Genomic DNA, 22,642 nt, shown 5'->3' with positions numbered 1-22,642 from the left:
TGTTATGAACAGAGCTCAAGTTTCGAGGGAGGGAGACACAAGATTTTGCCTAATTTAAAACTGGGCACAAATGGATATCGCAGAGAAAAGCGCTCAACTCGTGAGAGAATGCCATGTTACCTGTGTGATATGGTTCCCATTTCACCAAGGTTAGAATGATAAACTAATAGAAAATAGAAGCTCTAGATCACTTCATATTCACCATGAGGGCACAGAAATAAATAAAATCATTCAATATAGGCAAGCATGATTTGGCCCCAGATCTTTCGCTTAATTTTTTTTTAAATAACAGCTGTGGATTATTTTCAATCACAAGCGCATAGCTTACAGTTGGGAGGCCCGCGGCCAGAACCAACTGGATCAGGAATGGGCAACTGGCGGCCTGCAGAAATGACCTGTAAAACTGCACATTTATCTCTCCACCCCTTGGCAAAATGTGTAGAATTGCAGCAAACTTGATTTAAAATGGCAAAATGTTCTCTATGCCCCTTGGCAAAATCTGTAGAATTGCAGCAAACTTGATTTTAAATTGCAAAATGTTCTCTCCGCCCCTTGACAAAATGTGTAGAATTGCAGCAAACTTGATTTAAAATGGCAAAATGTTCTCTCCGCCCCTTGGCAAAATGTGTAGAATTGCAGCAAACTTGATTTAAAATGGCAAAATGTTCTCTCTGCCCCTTGGCAAAATGTTCTCTCTGCCCCTTGGCAAAATGTGTAGAATTGCAGCAAACTTGATTTTAAATTACAAAATGTTCTCTCCACCCCTTGACAAAATGTGTAGAATTGCAACAAACTTGATTTAAAATGGCAAAATGTTCTCTATGCCCCTTGGCAAAATGTGTAGAATTGCAGCAAACTTGATTTAAAATGGCAAAATGTTCTCTCCGCCCCTTGACAAAATGTGTAGAATTTCAGCAAACTTGATTTAAAATGGCAAAATGTTCTCTCCGCCCCATGGCAGAATTGCAGGAAATTCCCTTTTAAAACGTAAATGTTTTCTCTTCACTGTCACAAGGGGGGCTGCTAAAATGTTTTGCTTGCGAAGAGGGGTGGGGGGGGTTATTATGTTATTATGTGTACGCAGACTCACGAGCCACTGCAGTCCCTTATGAGTCCTGTTTTTCACCCCCCATCAAAGTTGCCCATCCCTGAAATAGATGATTGTTGAGTTGCGAATGTCAAATCAAGCTTTTATTTGTCACAGTGTAGATCTTACCGTGAATTGCTTACTTACAAGCCCTTAAGAATACAACAAGTGTAGATCTTACCGTGAAATGCTTACTTACAAGCCCTTAACAAACAGTGCAGTTCCAGAAGAGTTAAGAAAATATTTACCAAATAAACAAAAGTTTAAAAAAATAATAATTAATAAACTAACAATAACGAGGCTATATACAGGGGGTACCGTATTGAGTCAGTGGGCGGGGGTACAGGTTAGTTGAGGTCATTTGTACATGTAGGTAGGGATGAAGTGACTATGCATGGATAATAAACAGCGAGTAGCAGCAGTGAACTTTACAAATGGGGGAGGCAATGTAATAGTCCGATGGCCATTTGATTAAATGTTCAGCAGTCTTATGGCCTGGGGGGGTAGAAGCTGTTAAGGAGCCTTTTGGTCCTAGACTTGGCGCTCCGGTACCGCTTGCCGTGCAGTAGCAGAGAGAACAGTCTAGGACTTGGGTGACTGGAGTCTCTAACAATTTTATGGGCTTTCTTCTGACATCGCCTATTATATAGGTCCTGAATTGCAGGAAGCTTGACCCCAGTGATGACCTTACGGTCAGATGCCGAGTAGTTGCCATACCAGGCAGTGATGCAACCGGTCAGGATGCTCTCAATGGTGCAGCTGTAGAACTTATTGAGGATCTGGGGACTCATGCCCTCCTAAGGGAGGAAAAGGTTTTGTCGTGCCCTCTTCACGGTTGTCGTGGTGTGTTTGGACCATGATAGTTTGTTGGTGATGTGGACACCAAGACACTTGAAACTCTTGACCCGCTCAACTACAGCCCCACTGATGTTAATGAGGGCCTGTTCGGACCCGCCTTTTCCTGTAGTACAAGATCAGCTCCTTTGTCTTGCTCACATTGAGAGAGAGGTTGTTGTCCTGGCACCACACTGACAGGTCTCTGACCTTCTCCATATTTGCTGTCTTGTCGTTGATCAGGCCTACCACTCTTGTCTTCAGCAAACTTAATGATGATGTTGGAGTCGTGTTTGGCCACACAATCGTGGGTGAACAGCGAGTACAGGAGGGGACTAAGTAGACACCCCTGAGGGGCCCCAGTGTTGAGGCTCAGTGTGGCAAAGGTGTTGTTGCATGCCCTTACCACCAGGGGGTGGCCTGTCAGGAAGTCCAGGATCCAGTTGCAGAGGGAGGTGTTTAGTCCCCCCAGGGTCCTTAGCTTAGTGATGAGCTTTGTGGGCACTATGGTATTGAACGCTGAGCTGTAGTCAATGAACAGCATTCTCACATAGGGGTTCCTTTTTGTCCGGGTGGGAAAGGACAGTGTGGAGCTCGATTTTTAAAGATTTGTGTAAACACAATGGCAGGTGTGTGAAGCTGCATGCACTAAGGAATGTAATCGGGATTGGGGCTCACGCTCGCTCCCTCGGCATTTGAGCCTCTGAGCCTCTAGGTCTCCGCAAGTGCTGTTCACAACAAGCTTTTCCGCAGGCTTTTTCCAAACAGTCATTAATTAACTTAGTGCTGTGACTGCTGTTACCCAATCTTGTCTTATGCTTAGGTTAAGGATAGGATTTTTGTAGTCTGCATAGATGGACTCCGGAGTGATGCAGTGGTCTAAGGCACTGCATCTCATTGCTACAGAAACCCTGGTTTGATTCCAGGCTGTATCACAACCGGCAATGGTTGGTAAGTCCCATAGGGCGGTGCACAATTGGCCCAGCATCATTAGAGTTTGGCTGGTGTAGGCCGTCATTGTAAATATCAATTTGTTTTTATTGACTTGCCTAGTTAAACAAAAACAAAAAATGGATGCATGCAATGCTTTGTCATAAAGGTGATCGTCAGCACCCCCTAATCTAAACAACTTCCCGAGGCTATGTCTTGTATGCAACCGCCTAATCTAGTCTTACGAAAAGGGGAAACACACTGTACAATATGACATCTAACAATGATTGTCTGAAGAGAGTTTCAACTGCCACTGACTGACCCCAATGATAAAGAGTGAATATTTCAAAACGCCAGAGGGAATGTATCCGAACGATGTTTTCCCGTGATTTTATTGAGAAATATTACAGTATTGCCCCAAATCCTGATTACATTCCTTAGTGCATGCAGCTTCACACACCTGCCATTATCGGGGCGGCAGGGTGGCCTAGTGGTTAGAGCGTTGGACTAGTAACCGGAAGGTTGCAAGTTCAAATCCCCGAGCTGACAAACTACAGATCTGTCATTTTGCCCATGAACAAGGCAGTTAACCCACTGTTCCTAGGCCGTCATTGAAAATAAGAATTTGTTCTTAACTGACTTGCCTAGTTAAATAAAGGTAAAATAAAAAAATTGTGTTTAAACAAATCTTTTAATCACAGCATGGCATTATTCACAGAATACTCTTATATTAGCCCACGTTGTGAAGGAACCGATCGAAGCCAAGTTCTACTGGATCTGTATATACTCCATCTGCAAAAACATGCTACTGAGTGGAAAAGCACACATTTTCATTTGTAGACCTTACTACAGGTGTATTGTGGTTGTACTTCTGGAGGTAACATAGGAAAGACAGTTTGTTGACATGCTTTATTATGGGAACATGAAGTAATGAATGGACTGAGGTTTTCCATAGAGGGTATTTCCATCGAAAAGGACCCATGACCACCAATGTGAAATTCATAGGAGCATTTCGAATTGGGTGACAAATTTAAGTGAAGTCTATTTTTAGGGTATTTAAAAAAATATATATATATTTCACCTTTATTTCACCAGGTAGACTTGTTGAGAACAAGTTCTAATTTTCATCTGCGACCTGTCCAGGATAAAGCAAAGCAGTTCGACACATACAACAACACAGTTACACATGGAATGAAGGAATTGATACATTTCTCGACCATTTCCATCTACAACATTTGGCCAAAGTAAAGGCTTTAACTTAAATCAAATCAAATTGTATTAGTCACATGCGCCTAGTACAACACGTGTACCTACGAGCCCCTAGTACAACAGGTGTACCTACGAGCCCCTAGTACAACAGGTGTACCTACGAGCCCCTAGTACAACAGGTGTACCTACGAGCCCCGAGCACAACAGGTGTACCTACGAGCCCCTAGTACAACAGGTGTACCTACGAGCCCCTAGTACAACAGGTGTACCTACGAACCCCGAGCACAACAGGTGTACCTACGAGCCCCGAGCACAACAGGTGTACCTACGAGCCCCGAGCACAACAGGTGTACCTACGAGCCCCGAGCACAACAGGTGTACCTACGAGCCCCGAGCACAACAGGTGTACCTACGAGCCCCGAGCACAACAGGTGTACCTACGAGCCCCGAGCACAACAGGTGTACCTACCCCGAGCCCCGAGCACAACAGGTGTACCTACGAGCCCCGAGCACAACAGGTGTACCTACGAGCCCCGAGCACAACAGGTGTACCTACGAGCCCCGAGCACAACAGGTGTACCTACGAGCCCCTAGCACAACAGGTGTACCTACGAGCCCCGAGCACAACAGGTGTACCTACGAGCCCCGAGCACAACAGGTGTACCTACGAGCCCCGAGCACAACAGGTGTACCTACGAGCCCCGAGCACAACAGGTGTACCTACGAGCCCCGAGCACAACAGGTGTACCTACGAGCCCCGAGCACAACAGGTGTACCTACGAGCCCCGAGCACAACAGGTGTACCTACGAGCCCCGAGCACAACAGGTGTACCTACGAGCCCCGAGCACAACAATTTAGTTTAAACAAAAAAATACTGATAAGAATAAAAAATGAAAGTAACAAGTAATTAAAGAGCAGTTGATTTCTGGATAAACAGATGGAAAAGGGGTCTTTTTAGAAATACCAGTCTGGACACTTATTCATCTCAGGGTGTTTATTTTTGACTATTTTCTACATTGTAGAATAATAGTGAAGACATCAAAACTATGAAGTAACACACATGGAATCATGTAGTAACCAAAACCTGGTACTTTCACTTCATGGCAAATAATGCAAGCGACATCACTTACTAATTTCTCTGAACAGGGGGGGCAGGCCACCTACCTCACGTTAGTCAGCGCGGCAAAAGCCGGGCTCGCCGGGGCGAAGGCCCGGGCATAGTGTGCGGATTCATTAAAGGCTACTGATATTCCATAGGGTTTGTTTTGGCTTGTAGATCAATGACCGTCAACACGGTTACATGCTCAGTTCAACATTGAATGAAAATGAGGAATTTTCAGAAAGTAGTAAGTAATACAAGCAAAAATAAATAAACTGGAATCGTGGATTCATAACATTTGAATCTATTGTCTGACCCCTGGCCTGTAGCTCTCACAGAAACCCACTTCATAACATTTGAATCCGGGCCTGTAGCTCTCACAGAAACCGGGCGAACATAGTTCATAACATTTGAATCTATTGTCTGACCCCATGGCCTTGTTTTGCTTGTCATCAGAAACCCACTTCATAACATTTGAATCTATTTTCTGACCCCTGGCCTGTAGCTCTAAATAAACCCACTTCATAACATTTGAATCTATTGTCTGACCCCTGGCCTGTAGCTCTCACAGAAACCCACTTCATAACATTTGAATCTATTGTCTGACCCCTGGCCTGTAGCTCTCACAGAAACCCACTTCATAACATTTGAATCTATTGTCTGACCCCTGGCCTGTAGCTCTCACAGAAACCCACTTCATAACATTTGAATCTATTGTCTGACCCCTGGCCTGTAGCTCTCACAGAAACCCACTTCATAACATTTGAATCTATTGTCTGACCCCTGGCCTGTAGCTCTCACAGAAACCCACTTCATAACATTTGAATCTATTGTCTGACCCCTGGCCTGTAGCTCTCACAGAAACCCACTTCATAACATTTGAATCTATTGTCTGACCCCTGGCCTGTAGCTCTCACAGAAACCCACTTCATAACATTTGAATCTATTGTCTGACCCCTGGCCTGTAGCTCTCACAGAAACCCACTTCATAACATTTGAATCTATTGTCTGACCCCTGGCCTGTAGCTCTCACAGAAACCCACTTCATAACATTTGAATCTATTGTCTGACCCCTGGCCTGTAGCTCTCACAGAAACCCACTTCATAACATTTGAATCTATTGTCTGACCCCTGGCCTGTAGCTCTCACAGAAACCCACTTCATAACATTTGAATCTATTGTCTGACCCCTGGCCTGTAGCTCTCACAGAAACCCACTTCATAACATTTGAATCTATTGTCTGACCCCTGGCCTGTAGCTCTCACAGAAACCCACTTCATAACATTTGAATCTATTGTCTGACCCCTGGCCTGTAGCTCTCACAGAAACCCACTTCATAACATTTGAATCTATTGTCTGACCCCTGGCCTGTAGCTCTCACAGAAACCCACTTCATAACATTTGAATCTATTGTCTGACCCCTGGCCTGTAGCTCTCACAGAAACCCACTTCATAACATTTGAATCTATTGTCTGACCCCTGGCCTGTAGCTCTCACAGAAACCCACTTCATAACATTTGAATCTATTGTCTGACCCCTGGCCTGTAGCTCTCACAGAAACCCACTTCATGTCACCATTTTGTCCCCCAACACTTTCCCTGGTTGCCACAACACTTTCCCTGGTTGCCACAACACTTTCCCTGGTTGCCACAACTCTTGCTCAACAACAACAAAAAAAAATGCCATCTGTCTCATCACAATTTAAGTCACTCCCCAAAAATGATTGAGGGTTGCGTTTTACCTCAAAGTTATCCTACATTTGACCTGTGTTACATTTAACCCCACTCTCCCCTATGCACTCACTGTGTGAGTGGTAACGTGCCTAACCATGCTGCTAAAAACGCTGGGTTTAAAATGATGCAGTTTCGTGCATATTTAGGAATTGAGAAATAAAGTAGGAATGGAACGTTCGGATCGCCATCTTTTTAACAGAGGCTGTTTAAAACTGCTGTGCTGTGCATTGGCTGCCTGTCAGAATGTAGTTTTCCCTCCCTGTGGCACTGGTAACTTGATGTGCCTCGGGAGGAATATTTCTCTAGCCTAGAACACACAACAACAAGCCGACTAGGTAACTAGATCAGCTATTCTACACTGGGGTTGTCAGACTCATTACTCCTTTTGTTTGCAGAGGAAAAGTAAATGTGGATTGGTTCTAGTATCTTCAGTGTGCCTCGATATTAAATATATATTTTTTCATGTTTCATATTTTTGGGGACCAATCATGTCTCACCATACCAATGGACACCTTTATGTCACAGAATAACAATGGACTCATCTTCACGTCTCAGAATACCAATTGACTCATCTTCACGTCTCAGAATACCAATGGACTCATCTTCACGTCTCAGAATACCAATGGACTCATCTTCACATCTCAGAATACCAATGGACTCACACTTCAGCTCAACATATGTCTGCTGAAAAGATCCCAGACAGTCTATTGCACATTTTTTCCCCTTAAGAAAACAAGTATGAGAACGCCAACATATTTGCTGTTATGTGTGGTTTCACAAGGCCAGGTGTTTAATGTGAATGGTCTTGGCCTCGGGTAGTGTTGGGACACTAGGCGAAGGGAGACAAGCAATACACATCTATTGTGTCTGTGTCGGTCACCAGACACAATAGCATATGTCAGTACTCTGGGCTCATTGTGAGTAAAGTAGCACCACAGCTAGATAGAGAATAGTGTCACACACACACACACACACACACACACGAACCTGTGGCCAGTCTCCTGTCTTATTAAGACGAGGAATATCTCTAACCCACAAACCCAGATAGTGACGACTTGGAGAACTTTACACATACACTGCCCTTCGAGCATTTGTTTGTGTGTGTGTGTGTGTGTGTGTGTGTGTGTGTGTGTGTGTGTGTGTGTGTGTGTGTGTGTGTGTGTGTGTGTGACTGTACACTTGAACACATTTCACATGTGTATGGGTAGTGCTAATGTGACGACTGTACAAACGGTCAGCTCACCTCTTGCCTCTCCTCTCTATCCCAGGTGTGACTGACCCGGTCAGGTGCCTACTGCCCTGAGAGGCTCTCTGGATCTCTACATCTCAGGCTGCGTCCCCCATCCCCACCTACCCAGGCCTGCGCTACAGTACCCCCTCCCCCACCCCACCGTGGGACTTTGGAGCATCATCCTAGCCTGGAACACATTAAGACTGCTAAGTGATGAGCGAGTTCTGGTTGTGTTTCAACTGCTGTATTGCAGAGCAGCCCCAGCCGGTAAGTGACCCCACAAACAATTGAGTCATTTTATGTCACACTTTTTAATGGCGTTGTAGTATAGAACACACCCATTTAACTACGTGATTTGTATTTGTTACGGATTTCTAAGCTCACTCTTATTAGTTCAAATGTAGGTATGCGACACTCAGTGTGTGTGTGTGTGTGTGTGTGTGTGTGTGTGTGTGTGTGTGTGTGTGTGTGTGTGTGTGTGTGTGTGTGTGTGTGTGTGTGTGTGTGTGAACTGCCTGTAGTGTCCTATATCGTCCAAATCGGAGACCACTACGCCTCAGACCCCTAGCCTCCACCAGTGTACCATAGGGCTCGGTGGAGAAATTATCCTAACATCCATCAGACTTTCAGATCTAGGAGAAGGAGTCTTGGGTAGGCTCTGGGGTCCGTCTTGGGTAGGCTCTGGGGTCCGTCTTGGGTAGGCTCTGGGGTCCGTCTTGGGTAGGCTCTGGGGTCCGTCTTGGGTAGGCCCTGGGGTCCGTCTTGGGTAGGCCCTGGGGTCCGTCTTGGGTAGGCCCTGGGGTCCGTCTTGGGTAGGCCCTGGGGTCCGTCTTGGGTAGGCCCTGGGGTCCGTCTTGGGTAGGCCCTGGGGTCCGTCTTGGGTAGGCCCTGGGGTCCGTCTTGGGTAGGCCCTGGGGTCCGTCTTGGGTAGGCTCTGGGGGTGGGTCTGTGTTATGTGGGTGGATTAGGTCTGTTTTAAACACCCAAGGAAGGCAGGAGATGTTACATTTTTGTTGTTGAAAATGTTCTAATTTTGAAATCAGTCCCATCCATCAACTACAGTACAAGTTGATTTATTTGAATGTTGAGAAACATGCTCCCTCTTCCAACAAGTAGGATACTGTGATCCTCAGTGTGTGTGTGTGTGCACTGTGTTTTTGTACCGTCTCTGTGCAATGTGAAAGCCCTCCCTCTAGCCCTAAACTTTAAAATCATTACACATCCCAGGAGATAGCTGCTGTCACAACACATTAATCCTCAACCCCCCCCCCCCCCCAATTCCCAGGCTGATCTCACACACACCCTGGAAACGTGGTCTAAAAATAGATGGAAATGTGTCTCTGATTAGATTCCTCCACAGCAGAAAAACCTTTGTTCTTGTTCTTTCTCTACTTTTTGAGTGGTGTCTGGTGTGTGTGTGAGTGGTGTCCAGCTGGTCCCTTCCCCCCCAGTGTGTCTGTGTCTCCAACTGGTCCCCACTCCCCCCAGTGTGTCTCCAACTGGTCCCCACTCCCCCAGTGTGTCTCCAACTGGTCCCCACTCCCCCAGTGTGTCTCCAACTGGTCCCCACTCCCCCAGTGTGTGTCTTCAACTGGTCCCCCCCTCAGTGTGTGTGCATCTAGCTTTCTCCACAATAAGAGGTGAGGTTTCCTTCCCTCTGCCTTTTATGGCCAAAGCATGTGAAGAATCCTGAGCAGCTGTCAGCTCTGTCCAAGCTCTGTCCAAGCCGAGAGTTGATGATTCTGCTAAGTTTGGCCGACCAGAGGGCTGAGACCTTTATGTAGATGTTTTACCTTTATTTAATTATGCAAGTCTGTTAAGAACAAATTCTTATCGCTCTGGATAAGAGCGTCTGCTAAATGACTTAAATGTAAATGTAAACGCAATGACTGCCTACCGAAAGGCCTCCTGCAGGGACTGGGATAAAAATATATATATACAGACACACACACACACACACACACACGTACGTACACACATCATGACGAGTGACAACACTTCATAAAGAGACCTAAGGCAGCAACACATGATAACGACATGGTAGCGACACATGGCAGCAGCACAAAACATGGTACAAACCTAACCCTAAGCTTGGCCGAGCACAGGGCTGAAACGCTTGTCGCTCTGTCATACATGTAGCAGAGCACTCAATTCACTCTCCCTTCCCATCTGACAAGACACACTGCTTCACACTCAAATAATTTGTTTATTGACTGTTCTATTGAATAACTATGTTAAGACTCACCAAAGGCTTCATGAGGATCACGAATCCAGTCATGTCTATAGGTCTTGGGGTAGGCTAGGAAAATCTCTGGTGTTCAAAATAGTACTGACCCACCCACCCCTGCTCAACTAAGGAAACTATTTATCGCAAGTGGACACTGCTTCGCTGTCCTTTTTACTATAAAAACCACAGACTAACAACTTCCCATAAGCGTCCCACAAGCGTCCCACAAGCTTCCCATAAACAGAGTGATGAAGAATGAATATCTGAAAATTAGTTGGATTAGAATATAAAACTTTTTTTTATTTCCATTTGTTTTTTGGACTGTTTCCTCCTGAATTTACACTGAACAAAAATATAGACGCAACGTGCAATAATTTTTACTGGGTCTACTGTTCATATAAGTCGGTCGATTGAAATAAATTCATTTGGCCCGAATCATAATTTGATTGGTCACATACACATGGTTAGCAGATGTTAATGCGAGTGTAGCGAAATGCTTGTGCTTCTAGTTCTGACAGTGCAGTAATATCTAACAAGTAATCTAATAAATTCACAACGACTACCTAATACACACAAATGTAAAGGGATGAATAAGAATATATACATATAAATATATGGATGAGCGATGGCCGTGCGGCATAGGCAAGATGCAGTAGATGGTATAGAATACAGTATATACATATGAGATGAGTAATGTAGGATATGTAGACATTATTAAAGTGGCGTTATATTAAGTGACTAGTGATACCTTATTTAAATCCATTTATTAAATGTATTAAAGTGGCTAGTGAAACCTTTATTAAATCCATTTATTAAATGTATTAAAGTGGCCAGAGATTTGAGTCTGTATGTTGGCAGCAGCCTCTATGTTAGTGGTGGCTCTATAACAGTCTGATGGCCTTGAGATAGAAGCTGTTTTTCAGTCTCTCTGTCCCAGCAATGATGCTCCTGAACTGACCTCGCCTTCTGGATGATAGTGGTGTGAACAGGCGGTGGTTGTTGTCCTTGATTATATTTTTGTCCTTTTTGGCCTTCCTGTGACATCGGGTACTCTAGGTGTCCTAGAGGGCAGGTAGTTTTCCCCCGGTGATGCGTTGTGCAGACTGCAATACCCTCTGGAGAGCCTTGCGGTTGATGGCGGTGCAGTTGCCGTACCAGGCAGTGATACAGCCCGACAGGAAGCTCTCGATTGTGCATCTGTAAAAGTTTGTTTTAGGTGACAAGCCACAACAAGGCGCTGTTGTGCCATTTCAGTTTGTCCGTGATGTGTACGCCAAGGAACTTAACTTTCCACCTTCTCCACTACTATCCCGTCGATGTGGAAGGGGGGCGGGTGCTCCCTCTGCTGTTTCCTGAAGTCCATGATCATCTCCTTTGTTCTGTTGACATTGAGTGAGAGGTTATTTTCCTGACACCACGTTCCGAGGGCTCTCACCTCCTCCCTGTAGGCCGTCTCATCTTTGTTGGTAATCAAGCCTACCACTGTAGTGTCGTCTGCAAACTTGATGATTTGAGTTGAGGCGTGCATGGCCACGCAGTCATGGGTGAACAGGGAGTACAGGAGAGGGCTGAAAACATACCCTTGTGGGACCCCAGTGTTAAGGATCAGTGGGGTGGAGAAGTTGTTTCCTACCTTCACCACCTGGGGTTGGTCCGTCAAAGTCCAGGACCCACTTGAATGAGTGTCACTTCATGTGTACTGTTTGATAGATCCGCAAGACCAGAAAGCATGCTTGAGTTTTGTCGATTATTTACTTTAAAAAATATCTAAAGTTGTATTACAAAAGTAGTTTGAAATGTTTTGGCAAAGTTTACAGGTAACTTTTGAGATTTTGTCGTTGCGGATGTTGGAACCGGTTTTTCTGGATCAAATGCGCCAAATAAATGGACATTTTGGATATATATGGACGGAATTAATCGAACAAAAGGACCATTTGTGATGTTTATGGGACATATTGGAGTGCCAACAGAAGAAGCTCGTCAAAGGTAAGGCATGATTTATATTTTTATTTCTGCATTTGGTGTCGCGCCTGCAGGGTTTGAAATGTTTTCTCTCTTTTGTTTACTATGGTGCTATGCTCAGATAATAGCATCGTTTGCGTTTGCCGAAAAGCCTTTTTGAAATCTGACGTTGGCTGGATTCACAACATGTGTAGCTTTAATTTGGTATCTTACAGATTTAATGAAAGTTTGATTTCTATAGGAATTTATTTGAATTTGGCGCTCTGCATTTTTTCTGGCTTTTGACCAAGTGGGATGCTACCGTCCCACATATCACGGAGAGGTTAAATGCTGAGCTCTAGTCAATGAACAGCATTCTTACATACGCATTCCTCTTGTCCAGATGGGATAGGGCAGTGTGATGGTGATTGCATCTGTGGACCTATTGGGGCGGTAAGCAAACAGAAGTGGGTTGACGGTATCAAGTAGGGTGGTGGTGAAATGATCCCTGACTAGTCTCTCAACGCACTTCATGATAACAGAAGTGAGTGCTACGGGACGATAGTCATTTAGTTCAGTTACCTTAGCTTTCTTGGGAGCAGTAACAATGGTGGCCATCTTGAAGCATGTGGGGACAGCAGACTGGGATAGGGAGAGATGAATATGTCCATAAACACACCAGCCAGCTAGTCTGCGCATGCTCTGAGGATGCGGCTAGGGTTGCCTTCTGGGCCGGCAGCCTTGCGAGGGTTAACAAGTTTAAATGTTTTACTCACATTGGCCATGGAGGAGGAGAGCCCACAGGCTTTGGTAGTGGACCGTGTCAGTGGCACTATTGTCCTCAAAGCGAGCAAAGAAGTTGTTTAATTTGTCTGGGAGCAAGACGCCGATGTCCGCAAGGGGGCTGGTTTTGTTTTCGTAATCCGTGATTGACTGTAGACCCTGCCACATACGTCTCATGTTTGAGCTGTTGAATTGCGACTCTACTTTGTCTCTATACAGACGCTTTGCTTGTTTGATTGCCTTGCGAAAAACTACACTGTTTGTATTGTCATGTTTCCAGTCGTCTTGCCATGATTAAAAGCGGTGGTTTGCGCTTTCAGTTTAGTGCGAATGCTGCCATCAATCCACAGTTTATGATTAGGGAAGATTTTTTAATAGTCACATTGGGTACAACATCTCTGATGCACTTGCTAATAAAGTCACTCACCGAGTCAGCATATACATCAATATTATTGTCTGAGGCTACCCGGAACATATCTCCACATGATCGAAGCAATCTTGAAACTTGAAATCCGATTGGTCAGACCAGCGTTGGTTGACCTGAGCACGGGCATTTCCTGTTTTAGTTTCTGCCTATAGGATGGGAGCAACAAAATGGAGTCATGGTCAGATTTGCCGAAGGGAGGGCGGGGGAGGGCTTTGTAAGCATTGCGGAAGTTAGAGTAGCAATGATCCAGAATGCTACCAGCTTGTGTCGCGCATTCAATATGCTGATAGAATTTAGGAAGCCTTGTTCTCAGATTAACTTAGATTAAACTCCTCAGCTACAATAAATTAAGCCTCATTTCTTATTCACAATGTATGGATTTCACATGACTGGGAATACAGATATGCATCTGTTGGTCAAAGATACCCTTTGGGGGGAAGAAGTAGGTGTGGTTCAGAAAACCATTCAGCATCTGGTGTGGCCACCATTTGCCTTGTGCAGCGCGTCATCTCCTTCCCATAGAATTGATCAGGCTGTCAATTGTGGCCTGTGGAATTATTGTCCCACTCTTCAATGGTTGTGCAAAGTTAGTGGATATTGGCGGGAACTGGAACACGCTGTCGTACATGTCGATGCAGAGCAAACATGCTCCGTGGGTGACATGTCTGGTGAGTATGCAGGCCATACTGGTACATTTTCAGCTTCAGGAATTGTGTACAGATTCTTGCGACATGGGGCCGTGTATTATCATGCTGAAACATGAGGTGATGGAGGTGGATGAATGGCACGACAATGGGCATCAGGATCTCATCATGGTATCTCTGCATTCAAATTGCCATTGATAAAACGCACTTGTGTTCATTGTCCGTAGCTTATGCCTGCCCATACCATAACCCCACCGCCACCATTGGGCACTCTGTTCACAATGTTGGCATCAGCAGACTGCTTGTCCACATGACACCATACATGCTGTCTGCCATCTGCCCGGTACAGTTGAAACTGGGATTCATCTGTGAAGAGCACACTTCTCCAGTGTGCCAGTGGCCATCGAAGGTGAGCATTTGCCCACTGCAGCCGGTTACGACACCAAACTGCAGTCAGGTCAAGAACCTTGTGAGGACGATGAGCACGCAGATGAGCTTCCCTGAGATGGTTTGTGACAGTTTGTGCAGAGATACTTTGCTTGTGCAAAAACCCACAGTTTTGTCAGCTGTACAGGTGGCTGGTCTCAGCTGGTTACACGTGGTCTGCGGTGGTGTGGCCGGTTGGACGTACTGTCAAATTCTCTGAAATTATATTGGAGGTGGCTTATGGTATTGAACATTCAATTCTCTAGCAACAGCTCTGGTGGACATTCCTGCAGTCAGCATACCAATTTCATGCTCACTCAACTTGAGACATCTGACATCCTGTATTTTAGTGGCCTTTTATTGTCCTCTGAACAAGGTGCACCTGTGTAATTTTTATTGTAATTTTATTTCACCTTTATTTAACCAGGTAGGCTAGTTGAGAACAAGTTCTCATTTGCAACTGCATCCTAGCCAAGATAAAGCAAAGCAGTTTGACACATACAACAACACAGAGTTACACATGGAAAAAACAAACATACAATCAATAATACAGTAGAAAAATCTATATACAGCATGTGCAAATGAGGTAGGATAAGAGAGGTAAGGCAATAAATAGGCCATGGTGGCGAAGTCATTACAATATAGCAATTAAACACTGGAATGGTAGGATGTGCAGAAGATGAATGTGCAAGTAGAGATACTGGGGTGCAAAGGAGCAAGATAAATAAATGCAGTATGGTGATGAGATAGATTGGATGGGCTATTTACAGATGAGCTATGTACAGGTGCAGTGATATGTGAGCTGCTCTGACAGCTGGTGCTTAAAGCTAGTGCGGGAGGTAAGAGTCTCCAGCTTCAGAGAGTTTTGCAGTTCGTTCCAGTCATTGGCAGCAGAGAACTGGAAGGAGAGGCGGCTTTGGGGGTGACTAGTGAGATATACCTGCTGGACCGCGTGCTGCGGGTGGGTGCTGCTTTGGTGACCAGTGAGCTGAGATAAGGAGGGGCTTTACCTAGCAGAGACTTGTAGATGACCTGGAGCCAGTGTGTTTGGCAACGAGTATGAAGCGAGGGCCAGTCAACGAGAGCATACAGGTTGCAGTGGTGGGTAGTATATGGGGCTTTGGTGACAAAACGGATGGCACTGTGATAGACTGCATCCAATTTGTTGAGTAGAGTGTTGGAGGCTATTTTGTAAATGACATCGCCAAAGTCGAGGATCAGTCGGATGGTCCGTTTTACGAGAGTATGTTTGGCAGTATGAGTGAAGGATGCTTTGTTGTGAAATAGGAAGCCGATTCTAGATTTAATTTTGGATTGGAGATGTTTAATGTGAGTTTGGACGGAGAGTTTACAGTCTAACCACACACCTAGGTATTTGTAGTTGTCCACATATTCTAAGTCAGAATCTTCCAGAGTAGTGATGCTGGGTGGGCGGGCAGGTGCGGGCAGCGATTGGTTGAAGAGCATGCATTTAGTTTTACTTGCATTTAATGACCATGCTGTTTAATCAGCTTCTTGATATGCCACACCTGTCAAGTGGATGGATTATCTTGGCAAAGGAGAAATGCTTATTAACAGGGATGTAAACAAGTTTGTGCACAAAATTTTAGAGAAATACGTTTTTTGTACATATGGAACATTTCTGGCCTCTTTTATTTCAGTTCATGAAACATGGGACCAACACTTTACATGTTGCGTTTATATTTTTGTTCAGTTTAAGAAGATGTGTTTAAGAGAAATTAGTTGTACGTTCCCCTAAGCATTGCATGTGTGGTTCTCTGTGGTGTTCAAGCATGTGTGTGATTCTGTGTGTGGTATGCGCTTGTATGATTGTGTGTATGTCTGTGAGAATGAAACTTTGTGTATGAATGAGCTTGTGTGTGAGCATCTCTTTTGTCCCAGATTTAACTAACCCTAACCCATATTAGACTAAATTGCTAAAACAGGCATTGCACTTCTGATGAGCGATGATGAGGAGGCCTATATAAATTAGACCATCCAGTACGGAGAAGAGCGCCTGAGGACTTCCTCACGTGAACACTTTCCCCATCTACACCCAGAGCACTAGTGTGTCCTCATTCCCGGGATGCCCAGCAATATGCCACATCTAGCTTTCTCATTCCGGGATGCATAGCAATATGCCACATCTAGCTTAATCATTCCGGGATGCATAGCAATATGCCACATCTAGCTTTCTCATTCTGGGATGCATAGCAATAGGCCACATCTAGCTTAATCATTCCGGGATGCATAGCAATATGCCACATCTAGCTTTCTCATTCTGGGATGCATAGCAATAGGCCACATCTAGCTTTCTCATTCTGGGATGCATAGCAATAGGCCACATCTAGCTTAATTACATTTACATTTACATTTAAGTCATTTAGCAGACGCTCTTATCCAGAGCGACTTACAAATTGGTGCATTCACCTTATGACATCCAGTGGAACAACCACTTTACAATAGTGCATCTAAATATTTTAAGGGGGAGGGGGTGAGAAGGATTACTTTATCCTATCCTAGGTATTCCTTAAAGAGGTGGGGTTTCAGGTGTCTCCGGAAGGTGGTGATTGACTCCGCTGTCCTGGCGTTGTGAGGGAGTTTGTTCCACCATTGGGGAGCCAGAGCAGCGAACAGTTTTGACTGAGCTGAGCGGGAACTGTACTTCCTCAGTGGTAGGGAGGCGAGCAGGCCAGAGGTGGATGAACGCAGTGCCCTTATTTGGGTGTAGGGCCTGATCAGAGCCTGGAGGTACTGAGGTGCCGTTCCCCTCACAGCTCCGTAGGCAAGCACCATGGTCTTGTAGCGGATGCGAGCTTCAACTGGAAGCCAGTGGAGAGAGCGGAGGAGCGGGGTGACGTGAGAGAACTTGGGAAGGTTGAACACTAGACGGGCTGCGGCGTTCTGGATGAGTTGTAGGGGTTTAATGGCACAGGCAGGGAGCCCAGCCAACAGCGAGTTGCAGTAATCCAGACGGGAGATGACAAGTGCCTGGATTAGGACCTGCGCCGCTTCCTGTGTGAGGCAGGGTCATTCTGTAGAGCATGAACCTACAGGAACGGGCCACCGCCTTGATGTTAGTTGAGAACGACAGTTTGTTGTCCAGGATCACGCCAAGGTTCTTAGCGCTCTGGGAGGAGGACACAATGGAGTTGTCAACCGTGATGGCGAGATCATGGAACGGGCAGTCCTTCCCGGGAGGAAGAGCAGCTCCGTCTTGCCGAGTTCAGCTTGAGGTGGTGATCCGTCATCCACACTGATATGTCTGCCAGACATGCAGAGATGCGATTCGCCACCTGGTCATCAGAAGGGGGAAAGGAGAAGATTAATTGTGTGTCGTCTGCATAGCAATGATAGGAGAGACCATGTGAGGTTATCATTAATCATTAATCATTCCGGGATGCATAGCAATATGCCACATCTAGCTTAATCATTCTGGGATGCATAGCAATATGCCACATCTAGCTTAATCATTCTGGGATGCATAGCGATAGGCCACAACTAGCTTAATCATTCCGGGATGCATAGCGATAGGCCACAACTAGCTTAATCATTCTGGGATGCATAGCGATAGGCCACAACTAGCTTAATCATTCCGGGATGCATAGCGATAGGCCACAACTAGCATTCTCTCCACATTTTATAACTGTTGTATTGTTTTATGATAGTCATATGGTCATTTTAACAGGCTCTTTTATCCAAAGCCATTTCCAGTAAACTATGTGATGCTTGTGGGATTCGAACCAACAACCCTGGTGTTGCCACTTGCCAGGCTCTGTGGGAACTGAATTATCAGTAGTGTGTTAATGGAAATATAAAGGCCTACATCATGCTGTTCATCCCAATAGCTTAGTGCTCTACACTGCCTTAAAGTATTCACACCTCTTGACTTTCTCCACATTTTTACAGCCTGAATTAAAAATGTATTATATTTCTATTTTGTGTCACTGGCCTACACACAATACCCCATAATGTCAAAAGTGGAATTATGTTTTTAGTATTTTTTACAAATTAATTTTCAAATGAAAAGCTGAAATATCGTGGTCCTTCTGTAGCTCAGTTGGTAGAGCATGGCGCTTGTAACGCCAGGGTAGTGGGTTCGATCCCCGGGACCACCCATACGTAGAATGTAAGCACACATGACTGTAAGTCGCTTTGGATAAAAGCGTCTGCTAAATGGCATATATTATTATTATTATTATCTTTAGTCATTAAGTATACAACAGAATGTCGCCGGAGGAGATGGCTGCCGTTTTTCGGACTCTTAACCAATTGTGCTATTGTGTGTGTGTTTCGCATTATTTGTAACTTATTTTGTTCATCATATTTCTGCCACTGTCTCTAATGACCGAAAATAGCTTCTGGATATCAGGACAGCGTTTACTCGCCTTGTTCTGGACGAAGATGAAAGAAAATAAAGTGTCGGATGCAAAGGATTTACTTCAGACACCCGACAAGGCCCAAATCACCATCATTCACTGGAGAAAGAGAGGGAGATATCGGGGACGTGGGTTGTGGTGCCTTGTAAGGATCTGACGCACAGTCATTGGATAACAAAATAGACGAGCTACGATTATGAATATCCTGTAATATCTTATGTTTCTCCGAGTCTTGGCTGAACGACAACATGGATAACATACAGCTGGCTGGGTTTACGCTGCATCAGCAAGATAGAACAGCTGCCTCCGGTAAGACGAGGGGTGGCGGTCTGTGTATATTTGTAAACTGCTGGTGCACTAAATATAATATTAAGGAAGTCTCGAGGTATTGCTCACCTGAGGTAGAGTATCTCATGATAAGTTGTAGACCACACTATTTACCAAGAGTTGTCATCTATATTCTTCGTAATTGTCGATCTACCACCGATGCTGGCACTAAGTCCGCACTCAATGAGCTGTTTAAAGCCATAAGCAAACAGGAAAATGCTCATCCAAAGGCGGCGCTGCTAAGTGCCTGGGACTTTAATGCAGAGAAACTTAAATCAGTTTTACCTCATTTCTACCAGCATGTCACATGTGCAACCAGAGGGAAAAAAACTCTAGACAACCTTTATTCCACACACAGAGACGCATACAAAGCTCTCCCTCGCCCTCCATTTGGCAAATCTGACCATAATTCTATCTTCCTGCTTACAAGCAGAAACTAAAGCAGGGAGGCACAGGTGACGCTGTAAATAAAGAAGTGGTCAGATGACGCAGAAGCTAAGCTACAGGACTGTTTTGCAGGACAGACTGGAATATGTTCCGGGATTCTTCCGATGGCATTGAAAGAGTACACCACATCAGTTGCTGGCTTCATCAGTAAGTGCATCGATGACATCGTCCCCACGGTGACAGTACATACATACCCCAAACAGAAACAAAGGATTACAGGCAATATCCGCACTGAGCTAAAGGGTGGAGCTGCCGCTTTCAAGGAGCTGGACTCTAACCCGCATGCTTAGAAGAACTCCCGCTATGCCCTCCGACGAACCGTCAATACAGGACTAAGATTGAATCGTACTACACCGGCTCCGACGCTTGTCACATGTGACAGGGCTTGCAAGCTATTACAAACTACAAAGGTAAGCACAGCCGCGAGCTGCCCAGTGACGCAAGCATACTAGACGAGCATGCATGAGAGCATCAGCTGTTCTGGACGACTGTGATCACGCTCTCCGTAGCCGATGTGTCTAAGGCCTTTTAAACAGGTCAACATTCACGAGGCTGCGGGGCCAGACGGATTACCAGGACGTGTACTCCGAGCATGCGCTGACCAACTGGCATGTGTCTTCACTGACATTTTCAACCTCTCCCTGACCTGAGTCTGTAATACCAACATGTTTCAAGCAGACCACCATAGTCCCTGTTCCCAAGAACACTAAGGTTACATGTCTAAATTACTTCCGACCGGTTAGCGTCTGTAGCCATGAAGTACGTTGAAAGGCTGGTCATGGCTCACATCAACATCATTATCCCAAAAACCTTAGACCCACTCCAATTTCCCGTACCGCCCCAACAGATCCACGGATGATGCAATCTCTATTGCACTCCACACTGCCCTTTCCCACCTGTACAAAAAGAACACCTATTTGAGAATGCTATTCATTCACTACAGCCCAGCGTTCCAAACCATAGTGCCCTCAAAGCTCATCACTAAGCTAAGGACCCTGGGACTGAATGCCTTGATGTGCAACTGGATTCTGGACCCGACTGAATGGGTCGCTCCCAGGTGGTAAGGGGAGGTAACCGCACATCTGCCACGTTGATCCTCAACACTGGAGCCCTTGAGCGGTGTGTACTTAGACCCCTCCTGTACTCCCTGTTCACCCATGACTGCATGGCCAGGCACGACTCCAACACCATCAAGTTTGCTGTCGACACAACAGCCTGATCACCGACAACTATGAGAGAGCCTATAGGGAGGAAGTCAGAGACCTGGCCAATTGGTGCCATGACAACAACCTCTCCCTCAACGTGATCAAGACAAGGAGATGATTGTGGACTACAGGAAAAGGAGGACTGAGCACGCCTCCATTCTCTTAGACGGGGCTGTATTGGAGCAGGTTGAGAGCTTCAAGTTCCTCGGTGTCCACCTCTCCAACGAATTATCATGGTCCAAACATACCAAGACAGTCATGAAAAGGGCACGACAAAGCCTATTCCCCCTCAGGAGACTGAAAAGATTTAGCATGGGTCCTCAGATCCTCAAAAGGTTCTACAGCTGCACCATCGAGAGCAAGGTTGCATCACAGCCTGGAATGGCAACTTCTCAGCCTCCGACCACAAGGCACTACAGAGGGTAGTGTGTACGGTCCAGTCATCACAGGGACCAAGCTTCCTGCCATCCAGGGCCTCTATACCAGGCAGTGTCAGAGGAAGGCCCCCAAAAATGTTCAGACTCCAGCCACCCTAGTCATAGACTGTTCTCTCTGCTACCGCACGGTAAGCGGTGCCGGAGCACCAAGTTTACGTCCAAAAGGCTTCCTAACAGCTTCTATCCCCAAGCCATAAGACTCCTGAACATCTAATCAAATGGCTACCCAGACTATTTACATTGTCCCACTCTCTCTTTTACACTGCTGCTTCTCTCTGGTTATTATCTATGCATAGTCACTTTAATAACTCTACCTACATGTACATATTACCTCAGTTACCTTGACTAATCTGTGCCCCCACACATTGACTCTGTACCGGCAGCCCCTGTATATAGCCTCCACATTGACTCTGTACCGGCAGCCCCTGTATATAGCCTCCACATTGACTCTGTACCGGCAGCCCCTGTATATAGCCTCCACATTGACTCTGTACCGGCAGCCCCTATATATAGCCTCCACATTGACTCTGTACCGGCAGCCCCTGTATATAGCCTCCACATTGACTCTGTACCGGCAGCCCCTGTATATAGCCTCCACATTGACTCTGTACCGGCAGCCCCTGTATATAGCCTCCACATTGACTCTGTACCGGCAGCCCCTGTATATAGCCTCCACATTGACTCTGTACCGGTACCCCCTGTATATAGCCTCCACATTGACTCTGTACCGGTACCCCCTGTATATAGCCTCCACATTGACTCTGTACCCCCTGTATATAGCCTCCACATTGACTCTGTACCGGCAGCCCCTGTATATAGCCTCCACATTGACTCTGTACCGGCAGCCCCTGTATATAGCCTCCACATTGACTCTGTACCGGCAGCCCCTGTATATAGCCTCCACATTGACTCTGTACCGGCAGCCCCTGTATATAGCCTCCACATTGACTCTGTACCGGCAGCCCCTGTATATAGCCTCCACATTGACTCTGTACCGGTACCCCCTGTATATAGCCTCCACATTGACTCTGTACCGGCAGCCCCTGTATATAGCCTCCACATTGACTCTGTACCGGCAGCCCCTGTATATAGCCTCCACATTGACTCTGTACCGGCAGCCCCTGTATATAGCCTCCACGTTGACTCTGTACCGGCAGCCCCTGTATATAGCCTCCACATTGACTCTGTACCGGCAGCCCCTGTATATAGCCTCCACATTGACTCTGTACCGTAACACCCTGTATATAGCCTCCACATTGACTCTGTACTGGTACC

At 45.7% G+C, this 22,642-nt stretch overlaps 1 protein-coding gene across 3 annotated transcripts in view; it reads left to right on the top strand.

Annotated features, from left to right (window-relative positions):
• The window catches only part of cdc42se2 (CDC42 small effector 2), a 75,077-nt gene that overhangs the window by 37,503 nt on the left and 14,932 nt on the right, over positions 1 to 22,642 (top strand). For all 3 annotated transcript variants that reach the window (XM_046290598.1, XM_046290599.1, XM_046290600.1), the window contains exon 2: positions 8,162 to 8,391. In XM_046290598.1, the coding sequence (XP_046146554.1) occupies positions 8,338 to 8,391 (54 nt within the window). In that variant the 5' untranslated portion in view covers positions 8,162 to 8,337. The remainder of the gene's footprint in view (positions 1 to 8,161; positions 8,392 to 22,642) is intronic.

The sequence above is a fragment of the Oncorhynchus gorbuscha genome, linkage group LG11 (assembly GCF_021184085.1).
Source record: "Oncorhynchus gorbuscha isolate QuinsamMale2020 ecotype Even-year linkage group LG11, OgorEven_v1.0, whole genome shotgun sequence".
Taxonomy (NCBI): Eukaryota; Metazoa; Chordata; class Actinopteri; order Salmoniformes; family Salmonidae; genus Oncorhynchus; species Oncorhynchus gorbuscha.
The sequence above is the reverse complement of the archived record's forward strand: the minus strand, read 5'-3'. Positions and strand labels throughout refer to the sequence as shown.